At 37.1% G+C, this 12,531-nt stretch overlaps 1 protein-coding gene across 3 annotated transcripts in view; it reads right to left on the reverse strand.

Annotated features, from left to right (window-relative positions):
- GRID2 (glutamate ionotropic receptor delta type subunit 2) overlaps positions 1 to 12,531 on the reverse strand; it is a 1,629,781-nt gene that overhangs the window by 706,623 nt on the left and 910,627 nt on the right. For all 3 annotated transcript variants that reach the window (XM_075544881.1, XM_075544882.1, XM_075544880.1), the window contains one exon: positions 11,512 to 11,565. In XM_075544881.1, coding sequence (XP_075400996.1) covers positions 11,512 to 11,565 — 54 coding nt within the window. The remainder of the gene's footprint in view (positions 1 to 11,511; positions 11,566 to 12,531) is intronic.

The raw sequence follows: 12,531 nt of genomic DNA on the forward strand, positions 1-12,531 counted from the left end.
TAGTGTGTTAGGACCCAGATAACACAATGCCTTGTGTAGTCAAGAAAACACAAGGAAACATTTTTCTAGTGTTCTGGGCTTTCAACCAAGATCCACCTGATTTGTCTATGAAATCCCTTTCTCATATCATTTTCTAACCATTTTGTAACTGCTGTAAGCATTGCTGAATAATCGTCAGCAATTTGTTACTTGCCTGTGACAACGATAGTGTTCAATATTTTAAGGCTTCTGTTGGGCTCCCTTTCTTTGGAATGTGTACAGATATGAATGCCTTCTAGTTGTTGAGCACGTCGTTGCCTTCTTAATTGTTGGCATTCATGATTGAGGGAGTGCTTCAGGTTTTCTTAAGATCGTTGATGAAATGGTATTCAATTGGCATACTGTCAATTTCTGTAGCCTTGGGTTTAGGTAATGCCTTAAGTGAAGCTTGGACTTTGTCCCTTGGTGCCATTGTTTCATGACCATATTTACTTCTTGAAATGGTTGAATGTCACTTAATTCTATTTGGTCCAGTGATACTGTGCATCACTTTTGTTGTTGTTGCTTCCTGCATCATTCAATATTTTGGTCAATATTGAAACAGACTTGATTTTTCCCCTTCAGTTCATTCAGCTTAATGTATGCTGAATATGTTTTTCCTTTTTGTTTTTTTAACTAGTTTTGTACATTTTCCTAACTTTTTAATTGAGTCACTTGTTATTTTCTATAGCGATATTATATAATTCTATAGATTCTGGTATTTAGACCCCTGTCCATTTTGTAATTGCTGGTGTGTGGGCTCTCCTTTCATTATTTCGCTGGTCTTTTATGTTCAGAAGTGCTTCATTTTAATAGTTACCAGTCATCTATTTTGTCTTCCACTCCGTGAGCTTGCTTTATTGTGCTTGGCAGCTAGTGCATTCCCCAAAACAAAGCTGTTAACTGTTGCAATTTTCTCATTGGTGATCCTTATAACTCTCAGGTTTGTATTTAGGGATTTAATTCCTTGTGTATTTGTTTTGTGCATGTGGAGAGGTATGGGTCCTATTTCATTTTTCTGCAGATGGAGATCCAATTTTCCAACACTATTTGTTGAAGAGGCTGCCTTTACCCATTTGATACTTTTTGTAATCCTTTGTCAAAGATCAGTTGGCTATAAATGGATGCACTTACTTCTGGGCTTTCTAATCTCTTCCAATGATCTCTGTATCTTCCTTGTACCAGTACGTGTATTTTGACTACTATTTAAGGAGCCTTTGGTTAGCTTAGGTCTCTTCTTTTTCCAAATGAAGTTGCTAATTCATTTTTCCATTTCTTTAAGGAATGAAATTGGGATTTGGATCAGGATGATATTGTCTGTATAGGCGGATGTAGGCAGTATTGGCATTTTCACAGTATAAGTCGGCTATCCATGGACCTGGGGCATTCTTCCATTTATGTAGCGGGCATCTGTGCTTTCTTGTGATAGTGTTCTCTAGTTTTCGCTGTATAGGTCTTCTGTGTTTTTGGTTAGGTTTATCCTGAGTTGAACTTTTGCATGGCTATTGTAAGTGGTCTTGTTTTCTTGTTCTCTTTTTCAGTGCTCTCTTTGCTGGTATTCAGGAATCCAACTGATTTATGCTTCTTCATTTTGCATCTTGCTACTTTGTCAAATTCCTCAATAGTTTCCAATAATGGAGGTGCCAGCGAGTCTGTTCTGACCCAGAGGGACACTGTGCACATCAGAACAAACAAAACTTCATCCTCATGATTGTTGCTATGCCTGTGCCCTTTGACGTAGGCACTGCGTCAACCCATCACCCATGGCCTTTCTCTTTTTCCCGACGCCTCCACCTTACCAAGCATGATGGCCTGCTTCAAGGTTTCTCCTGCCCCATCAGTAAGTATCTCACCCACTCCCGTGCTCTGCTAAAACTGATGTTGAATCAGATGCTCTTCTCCTTTACATATATTTTAAAAATTCGCCTGCAAAAATATCAAATACTTTTACTGATAAAACTCATTCATAGGATGCTTTTAAAAGCATAATCCAATGACATATTCCAATTAAACAGGAAGTCCATGTTTCTTGCAATAATCGCATATATTAATATCATGAATGACAAATTTTAAAACATAAAGATACATTTCTTTTCACATTTAACCTACTGATAGTCCACAGGAAAAGAGTAAGTCATCAATTAGAAGCCAAAACTTAAAAAAAAAAACTGTTTTCCATCGCACATACTCGGATAGCTCCCTTTCAAAGGTCTGAAAGCCAAAGTTCTCTGCTGCTGAAGGGACTACTGTATATCTGAAGAAATGACAAGTTGAATTGAATATATTTTGCCTATTATTATTTGGGGGAAAGGAAGAGAAAGTAATTTTCCGGGAGAAAAGAATCTGCCATTCTGAATGAAACCCAAAGACAGTCTGTCTCAAAAAATTCCCCTGCAATTTTAGTTTTGACACCTGATCTCAGAAACAGTTTGATAGTGATATGAAAACTTGATTAGGCAGCTATTTTATATTTAGCAAACTTTACCTTAGAATTTCAAAAGGTAAATTTAAGAGTGGCAGATGCTATGTTTTATAAGCACTAAAAGCCACACCAATACTTAATCTGTAAAGAGATCTCTTTACATGGAAGAGATCAATATAATGACTTTTTAAATTAAAATATGAAACTACTATTTTGTGATCAGAGTCTGTTTTAATGTTCTGAAATATGTATATTAATCATGCTGTAGATTTAAAAATATATTATGAAAAGGACTATTTTTGTAACCAAATATTCAATTCCTTTACCACTTATGTGCTAAACTATGTATGGATCTATAAAACACCCTAAATATTAATTAAGGAAGAGAACATAAATCATAATTACTTCTTCATGTTTACTTTATTTGATCAAATATATTTATGAAACAAAAATATTGCAATGCAAAAATATATATTTCATCTACCTATATTTTAAATTTTCATTGAAAATTTAAAGACAGCATAATTTTTTCTGAAAAAATATTTACATAGATATTTAAAAATTTTAAGAATCCAATCAATGTCTTTTAAAATGTTCTTACTTTTCTTTAATACCTGAATATAGCATCAACCCTGAATGCAAAATTCAAGGTGTAATATTCAGGGAAGAGGAATAATAAAATGTCTAGTGAGAACACAACTGCATTCGGAAACAAGCACTTCTCAGAATAAAGGACTATGGGGAAGTACATTTGTCTACTGTGGACTTGTGGGCTTAAGGGGAAGGGAAAACACTCAAAACCCAGTAGATCAGATACGATGTCGCCTAACTCAGAGGCCCTTCCTTTCCTTTGCTTCTCATTCTCTTATTCACGAGTCTAACAATTTAGTTGCTCATACTACATCCTGACAAATCCTTCAGCTGCTCCTTGGGAGAAATATGAGGATAATTGCATCCTTAAAGATTTAACACCTCAGAATCCTCATACAGTGTCTCCACGAGTCAGAGTCAACTCCCTGACAGTGAGGCTGGCTTTCAGTTTGTGGATAGCATTACGCTTCTGGTAGCTCTAAGCCATGTTCTCCTATCTGAGTTTCTAACTTTTGGAAAAGTTTTTAAAAAGCGATAGGCCATCTGCTTCTGGGCCCTGAAGGGATGGATATACTTATCTGGAAAGGCTGTTCTGAGCTGGATCCATTGATTTTTGGAAGAAGATAAATATCATTTCCACATTCTAACATATGATTGATTATACCAGGTGAGCTAGCACAGCCTCTCTTTATTATAGCAACTTAATGCAAATGAATAAATATATATTATTTTCAAGTTTCTACATCTATTTGTATCATGATGCACAAAGTCAACTTTGATTTATAGTTCCTCTCTAAAAACTCTATTGGTATAATAAGATTTAGGTAAACGTTTGCAATCCACTGTAAAATTAGCAACAAAATAATAGTTACATAAACCAAACTAGACAGATTCATTAACTTCATGTTCAATCAGAATGGGTATTTGCAGGCTTTTGTTGTTGTGGTGTTTATGTTTTGTTCTAATGATACTTTTAGACCCTGTTCTCTTCCTAGTAAAAATTTGAAAAATGAGTGCTTCCTTGTTGACAAATCCAGAGTAAATTACGATTCATAAGGGTCAACGGTAGCGGCACTGAGAGCTATGGACTACTAATCGGAAAGTTGATTGCTCCAACCCACAAGTCACAGAAAGATGAAAGTTGATGCTGTTTGTTATGAAGATTTACAGCACAAAAAGCCTGTACTGGCACACTAAGACTCAGACACGTCATATGACACTGAAGAATTTTACCAACGTCTCCGTCAGAAATTAATGATGCATGCAATCGAGATGCAGTGATGCTTACTGGCATTTGAAATGAAAAAATTGGAAGCAAACAGGAAGGGACAGTAATTGGAAAATATATACTTGTTGATAAAAAAGAAGCTGAAGATCCCACTATACAGCTAGCGATTTGCAAGACCAACTTTTTTTTTTTAAACAAGACAATTGACAGCTATGCATGGGGCTTCTCCTGATGGAATACATAGCAATCAAATGTTATTTGGGGGAAAGAGACAATGAAGAAGTTCAATATCAGAAACTCTGCAGTTAAATCAGGTCAGGGGTTGACTGTATGCGTAACGTTATTTCGAAACAGGAGATAATGAAAACAAATACACCAGAGCCCAAATAAGAGCTTAGGTGTATACCACCTGGAATTTGAGAGCATCGCAATCATAGATTTGGCACATTAAAAACTATTGACAGAATAGCTAATGAGCTATGTGACATCAAGAACATCATTTATGAAGAAAGCAAAAGGTTATTTAAAAGACTGAAAAAAGAGAAGCCCAAAAGATCAAAGTGAATGTCAAAGAGATTCTGAAACTTGCTCCTAATTAGAGTAACTAAGGTGGATTGGAGGAATCATGAAGTCTAACAGGCGAACAGACAATTTCAAATGGCAGCTTAAGAAGATAAAGTTAAATATTATAATGAAATACGCACAAACCCAGAGTTAGAGAAAATAACGGAAGAACATGCTCAGCATATTTTAAGCTGAAAGAAATCAGGGGAAAAAATCAGGCCTGAAGTTGCAATCTTGAAAGATTCTACTGGCAAAATATTGAATGATTCAGGAAGAATCCAAAGAAGATGAAAGAATACCCAGAGTCACTGGACCCAAAATAACTAACAATCAACAAGTTCATGAGGCAGCATATAATTAAGAACCAATTATCTTAAAGGAAGAAGTCTGTTACACAGATGGCATTGGCTAAAAACAAGGTTTTAGGAATTTCTGAAATTCCCATGGAGACATTTCTACAAGCTGATGAATCAGTAGAAGCACTCAATTTATGCCAAGAAATTTTGAAGACAACTATTGGCCAATTGCATGGAAGAAATTTATATTTGTACTCACTCCATAGAAAAGTGACCCAATAGAAGCTCGGATCATTGGACAATATCATTGATATGACATCCATGTACAAATTGCTAAAGACATTTAACAAAAGTTGTAGTAATACATTGACATGGAACTGCCAGAAGTCCAGGCAAAATTCACAACATGAGCAATGGATATTTTGCTCATCTCAGATGGATTTTGACTCAAATGAGAGAATATCAGAAAGATGTTTACCTACATTTTATTGACTATGCAAAGGCATTTGATTGTGTAGAAAAGGACAAATTTGGTTAGCTCTGAAAAGAATAGGAATTTCAAAATACTCCATTGTGCTCATGTAGAATCTGACAGGGGTCAAGAGTCATTTGTCAGACCAGAACAAGGGAATACTGCATGGTTTAAAATCAAGGGAGATAGATGTCAGGGTTGTATCCTCTCACCATAATTATTCAATCTGTACGCTGAGCAGGAAAAAAATAGAGAATCTGTATTAAAAAAGTATAATATCAGGATTGAATAGAGATGTATTAACAACCTGGTATTTGCAAATGATACAAATTTGCTTGAAAAAAGTGAGGAAGACTTGAAGCTCTTGCTTGTGATGGGGATCAAGGATTGCCACCCTCAGTATGGATGTCAAGTCAATGCAAAGAAAACCGAATTCCCACAACTGCACCACTAGTCAATGAAACGACAAATGGAGAAACGATTGCAGTTGTCAAGGATTTCATCTTGCTTTGATTGACAATCAATGCTCATTGAAGCAGCAGTCAAGAGATGAAAGAAAGCACTGCACTGGGTAAATCTACCACACTAGCCCTCTGTTGACCAGCAAGGATGCTCCCTTTACAATTAAGGGGCCTTTGGCCCCAAGCCATGGTGATTTCAATCACCTCATGCCCATGGGACCATTAGACATCTTGAAAGGGAGACGGAAGAAGAATGGGTGCATTTGGATCCATGGCTGGTGAAGAATGCAGAAAGCACAACCGACTGCCCCAAACGACAATAGCAAAAACTTGTCTTGAAAGAATTACATCCAGAAAGCTCTTTAGAAGGGAGGATAGTTGGCCAGCCTCTCGTGTAGTGAGGACCTTTTCTCAGGAGACATCAGTCCTTAGAAAAGGCTGTCATACTCGGTAAAGCAGAAGGTAGGGGGGAAAGAAGAAGTGCCTACTCAAGATGTACTGGCATGATGGCATCATCAATCAGTTTAATTGTAACAGTAATTGTGGGGGTGGCATAGGACAGGGCAGTGTGTAGGAGGCCTAGGCTGGTCAAGGTGTTTATTGCTGGGTGAACAATTAGTCCCCTGTGCCCTGTGTCTTTGCAGACAAAAGCATTGCAAAAGAACTCAGTTCTTTATGACCTTGCAGCTAAAAACATTGCCAGATAACTGTTATTTATGACCTCTTTAAGATTCTTTTAAATCTTGCATATCTGTGTGCTTCTCTTAGAACATAGTGCTTTCATTATTCCAATGTTAAGAAAGTGTGACTAGTTAAGTAACATTTGTATAGATAAGAGTTTAGGAATGTTTTTTAAAAGCAAGTTCTTTGATGTTTGTTTTGTAACCATTCCCTTGTAAGAAGAGTATAAAAACCAAGCTTTGAATATACTCAGTACTTCAGTCCATCAGACTGCTGTCCTCCCAATCCCATTCTTTGTATATGTCTCTTTCTGTTTTTCTTTCATCCGCACACCTCATTTCAGATGCAGCTTGATGCGGGATAGCTGGTCTATGACCCGCAACAGTGTTCTGTTATTTTGTACAAAGGGTCTCTTGAGTCAGAACCACTAGACAGCATCTAGCAACAATAACATGAGTTGGAATGAACGAGAAGGTAGGGGGTATGGTTCTGATGGGTTATTAATTTGTATGAATAGTCACATGAACAAAGTAAAGGTGGATAAAGCAATTTTCTTGAAGCATAACTGATGAAGAAGTAGATTCCAAAAGGACATTTTTACAAGGCTCAGCTATACTGGTTGCTGATTTTTTTTTGGTTGTTCTTGTTTGTTTTCTCTTTGTGATAAAAATACAAAAAATTAAGGTTTTTAAGGCTATTTTAAATAATAGAATTATGAATGTGTCTTGGATTGTGAATACTGGATTTTCAAAATCAAGGTGGACTGGCAAAGCCCTGGTGGCACAGTGTTTATTTGATGGACTGCCAACAACAAGTTCAGCGGTTTAAAACCACCAGGCACTCACTCCATGGAGAGAGCGGGGCTTCCTGTGCCCATGCGGCTACAGTGTGGGAAACTCAGAGGGACAGTTATACCCTGTCCTGCAGGGTTGCGATGACGGCATGGACTTCATGGCAGTGAGTTGGCTTTGTTTTGTTTCTTGGGGGGTGAAGTGGTATTGACTGCCCTAAAGAAGAAACCTCTTCCTTAGGACTGGTAAGGTCAGTGGGAATATATATTAGTTTCAATAATAAAAAAATAAAAGGCATAACTCATTATGACAACTTAAACTGGAAAGTCTAAGTGTCTGGTTATTCTGACCCTTTACCGAGTTATTTATGAGGTAGAATGATTCTTGTGTGTATATTTCATTTTGCAAAACAATAGTGCACACTATGAAACATTCATTAAAGTCATCATCCATCTTCCTACTATTTTACAAAAATAAAATGCAATGACATATTTAGGGAAACAAATCATAATACTTATAGGTGATACAGTAAAATGTAATCTGTTATTATTGTAGCCATGGTACTCATCATCAGAGAGATGCATGTTAATCGACTGAGTCATACAATTTGTATGTGATATGAAGGAGTTTGTTTTGTTTTGTTTGTCCTCAAAGGAAAAATTGACCCATAAGCAATGGATAAATGATTACTGGTATTCCAGGCAGTTCTACTTAGGTTTTTACTTCTAAAATTCAGGTATAATTTTCCAAATTCAACTGAAAAATACAGACTATGCATATAACTTATAAAACTAAGCAACATCCACAATCTTGCCAAGGAATAGAAGCCATTGGAAATTTCTACTTCTTCACAGTAAATATTTATTTGTTTTGATTAATGATGCTACTAAAAAGCAGAAGATCTCTCTCCTCTCCACTATTTATTTTAAGTAGTCAAATGACAATTTTTTGCTCCATTAAGACATCTGTGCACTGTGTTCCCTGTCAGAAGCTGAATGAAAGGTTGGAACATAAGGGATTGGGAGGATTATCTTTTTCAAAAAGCTGTATAGAAAACGATCAAACCAACCAACCTAAAACAAACTAACTGACCCCAAAGTGATACCACCGCATAATGACCGCAGAGGATAGGGCAGAGACGCGTGACTGAGGCGTAACTCTGCCTGGGACAAGAATACCATGTCTTCCTCCCGTGGAGCGGCTGGTGGTTTCAAATGGCTACCCTTGCAGGTAGCAGTCCAACGTGTGACCAATACACCTGCAGGCCTCCTCCCTATCACCCCAAAGACACACATCACCAGGAGAAATGAACATTTCAAAAACAATGGGAAATATTTCATGTCTCTATGTTTTATTTCCGGCATAAAATTATATAACTATATCTAATGTGAGAAGACTTTTTAAAAATTCCCCTCATTTTTACTTCTTCTCTTCTGAGCCAGTAGAGTACTTAAAGATGGAAAAATCAAGAGGTACCAGAAAATGGGCAAGCACTAAAGTTTCACTGAAAATCAGATCCCACGCATTCACATTTCATGTGAGGGATCTCAGGACAGGCATCCTCATCGATGGAGACGAATTGAGTGACAAATCGTATAGACCTAAAATTTGGCTAACCCAAACCCAAACTGCAAGGTGCTTCCCACATCGCTATGCTGACCTGTAAAGAAATACCCCATCACTGGAATTTGTAAGTGAAATAACCTGAAACAGCTCTCTGCGCAGGAAGAAGCCAATCAGCTCCATGTGATGAACCTCATACCATCAGTACTCTACTTTTTTCTCTCAGTATACAATACCCAATGTGTCTGCAAGTGGTCTGTGGGCTTCCCTGTGCTAGGATCATAATAAAAATGCACTTTGTTGAGAGTATTATGTACATGGTATTATGCTAGAAATTTAGATATTATCTATTTTTATTACGAACCTGTAAATTAGATCCTATTAAACGTATTGTACCAATGAAACAGATGGAAGAGTGGGATGATTGTATTATATATCAATTGGAGGAAGTATAGCCAAAATACTCCTTGGAGGCAAGGAGGGGGAGACTTCATCTCACATACTTTGGACTAGTCATCAGGAGAGACCATTGCCCGGGAAGGACATCATGCTTGGTACACTGGAGGGGCAGCAAAACCATAGGAAGGCTCTAAACAATGTGTGGAAGTAACAACGAAGTCACACATAGAAACAAGGTTAAGGATGGCGCAGGACAAGGTGCTTCGTTCTGTTGTTCTTAGGGTCACTGTGACCTGGAACCTGCAAGGGCCCCTAACAAAAACAACAACAACAACAACAGATTTACACCCGCAACAAATGATATACTCAATTCCCACTTATCACCCAAGTTCATATGAAAAAAAACAGTGCTTTATGAAAATGAAGGATGGTCACAGCAGATCGCAAAAGGGAAGATTGCTACATCTTTACATAACTGACCAATCACTGAGAACCCTGGCCCAGCCAAGCTAACCCATACACCTCACCGTAAAAGCCCAAGGCACGCTCCCTTCCCTCCCAGCAGTCATACTGCCAGAGAGCGAACTTTCTGATAATGAAATCAGAAATGAGTGAGGGGTAAGCCAGGGTTCAAGCCATCTTGCTGGGTTACAGAGCCAGAATTCTGGCCCCTAATGCTATTTCAGTGCTCAAATCATAATTACTATTCCACAATTACATATTTAGTATCTATAGATATTCAATGAATTTCTGTTGAAATAAATAATGAATATGATTGGGTACTAGATATTTTTGAAGACAAATCATAGTGAAAACAGTATTGCACATCACTGATCTACCCATAACCTTGACTGAATTTAATGGTGGGCATTATTGGAAGAATCCCAACAACAATCTCTGACAACAAAAATGGCAGTCTGCTTCTGTAAAGCTTACAGTAAGAGAGTCCTGTGGGCAGTTCTGCACAGGCATGGGCAGTAACTGTGAGTTGAGAGGAAGTCCAATTCCCCCACAACATTAACAACAACGGACAACTTATTTTCCAGGATTTTCATGTCGGCCTATGCCTTTAATTTTATGTATTGCCTTTGAGAAAAAAAATAGCCAGCACACGCCCACATACACACACACACACACACACAACTCCAACAACCTGACAAACTATTTGACAGCCCACTGCCATTGAGGCGATGACAACTCATTGCAACACTGTTGCCTGCAAGGTGTCTGAGGCTGTGCCTCATTAGGGGACTAGGACAGCCACATCTTTCTCACCAGGAGGAACAGGTAGATTTGAACCTCTGACCATGTGGTTAGAAGTCCAGTGCTTATCCAACAGTGCTAGTAGGTCTTGTGAGGTGTTTGGCAAGTCAGGGTATTTTAAAGCAGTTCTATTTCTTTATGAGAAGGAATCCTGATGGAAGAGTGACTGAGCACGTGTCTGCTAACAAAAAGGTCAGTGCTTTGACTTCCCCAACATCTCGGCAAGGCAAAGACACAGCAGCCTGTTTTTGTAAAGATTTCCTGTCCTGGAACCCAGAGGAGACAGTTCTGTGCTATCCTGTAGAGATTCTGTGTGAGACAGACTCTGAAAAGAAAGTAAACAGGCTTCTTTTTACTCATATTCATACTTTGAACTATTTAATCTAATCTTCTGTAAATTGGGGGGTAGAAAAATTTCTAGTATTAACATTAAAATCTTAATTGAGGCACAACCACTTTATTGGGAAAAATTAATTCACTTACAAATAAGAATTGTACTTTTTATAAAGAAAATCTCTCTCAGTATGCAGGAAAGGTTAAACATTCTCAGTGGGGAGGACATTTTGTATTTATTTTATTTGTACAGAGTCCTTCATAGTTTTTAAAAAGTCTTCATTCTAAGTTTTGTTTAACAGCACCCACTCAGTGTCCTGGAATTTTACTCATGTTCTGTTTCCTCTTGGGAACTCAAGGCCATAGGAAATACTGTCAATTCATTTATGAAAACAGTACTCATAGATGACAATGTGTAGTTGGTTTTACCTCATTAATAATGATCCAGTGACAGTCAAAAGCAACCAAATTAGTCTCCACGACCTAGAACAGAAAGCAAACCAGTCAGCATTAATCATGAAATAGAAACCAAATTAATGGATATGATTTACAAATAGCCAAAACTGTATCACATATTTGAAAGGCCCTTGTTATTTAGTTGAAGATGGAAAATCATTAGCAATATGTTGTTGGAACAATTTTGCTTTCATTTGACTTGCTGATTAGGTTTGAAAGTAACATTTCCTGAAAGTCCTAGAGAAACATAGGTGACAAGCAAGAAATGAAATACAACTAATACTGTATTGTGCTTTAAAATTTGAAGAGTTTCCTATTTCAAATGTGAAACTATCTACGTAGTTAATGTCTAAGTACATATCCATCTATACTTCTGCATTCATCTGACATCATCTTCTGCAAAATATGCTTGTTACTCTTAGCAAAGTAAATAGCTCTTGCTATTCCCTTAGCAAAATGAGTAGCTCTATATTCCTCTGACAAGCATCACGCCAGGTACCTCCTAAGGAAGAACAACTTTAAAATTACTTGGATATAAAGAATAAGAGCAATTGACTTTATAGTAGCCTTGAGGTAGGAGTAGAAAATTTTAGTAGCTTTTAGATGATAATAACATGAAAGAAAAAATTAAGTATGAAGAATAAAGTAAACAATGCATGCATAAATACATTTAGCTGATTACTTTGGATTTATTTATTCTATTTAAGTTTTGATTCCTTATTTAGGTCACACATATAAGTCCCATCTGTGTGTGTAAAGAAAATACAATTGAAAATATGTCATGTGATATAATGCTTTGTCAAAGTACATAATTACCTGTGGAAATTTTGGTATAAACTTCACATTTTTAAAATGCATACCTTACTGTTCCCTATGACCTTGCTGAGGTATAAAGATGCTAAATGATCATATCACTGAGGATACGTTATCTACATATGAATTATAATTATATAATTTTTCAAAATGCACATATTTTCTACTTCTTAGTGAGAC

The sequence above is a fragment of the Tenrec ecaudatus genome, chromosome 3 (assembly GCF_050624435.1).
Source record: "Tenrec ecaudatus isolate mTenEca1 chromosome 3, mTenEca1.hap1, whole genome shotgun sequence".
Taxonomy (NCBI): domain Eukaryota; kingdom Metazoa; phylum Chordata; class Mammalia; order Afrosoricida; family Tenrecidae; genus Tenrec; species Tenrec ecaudatus.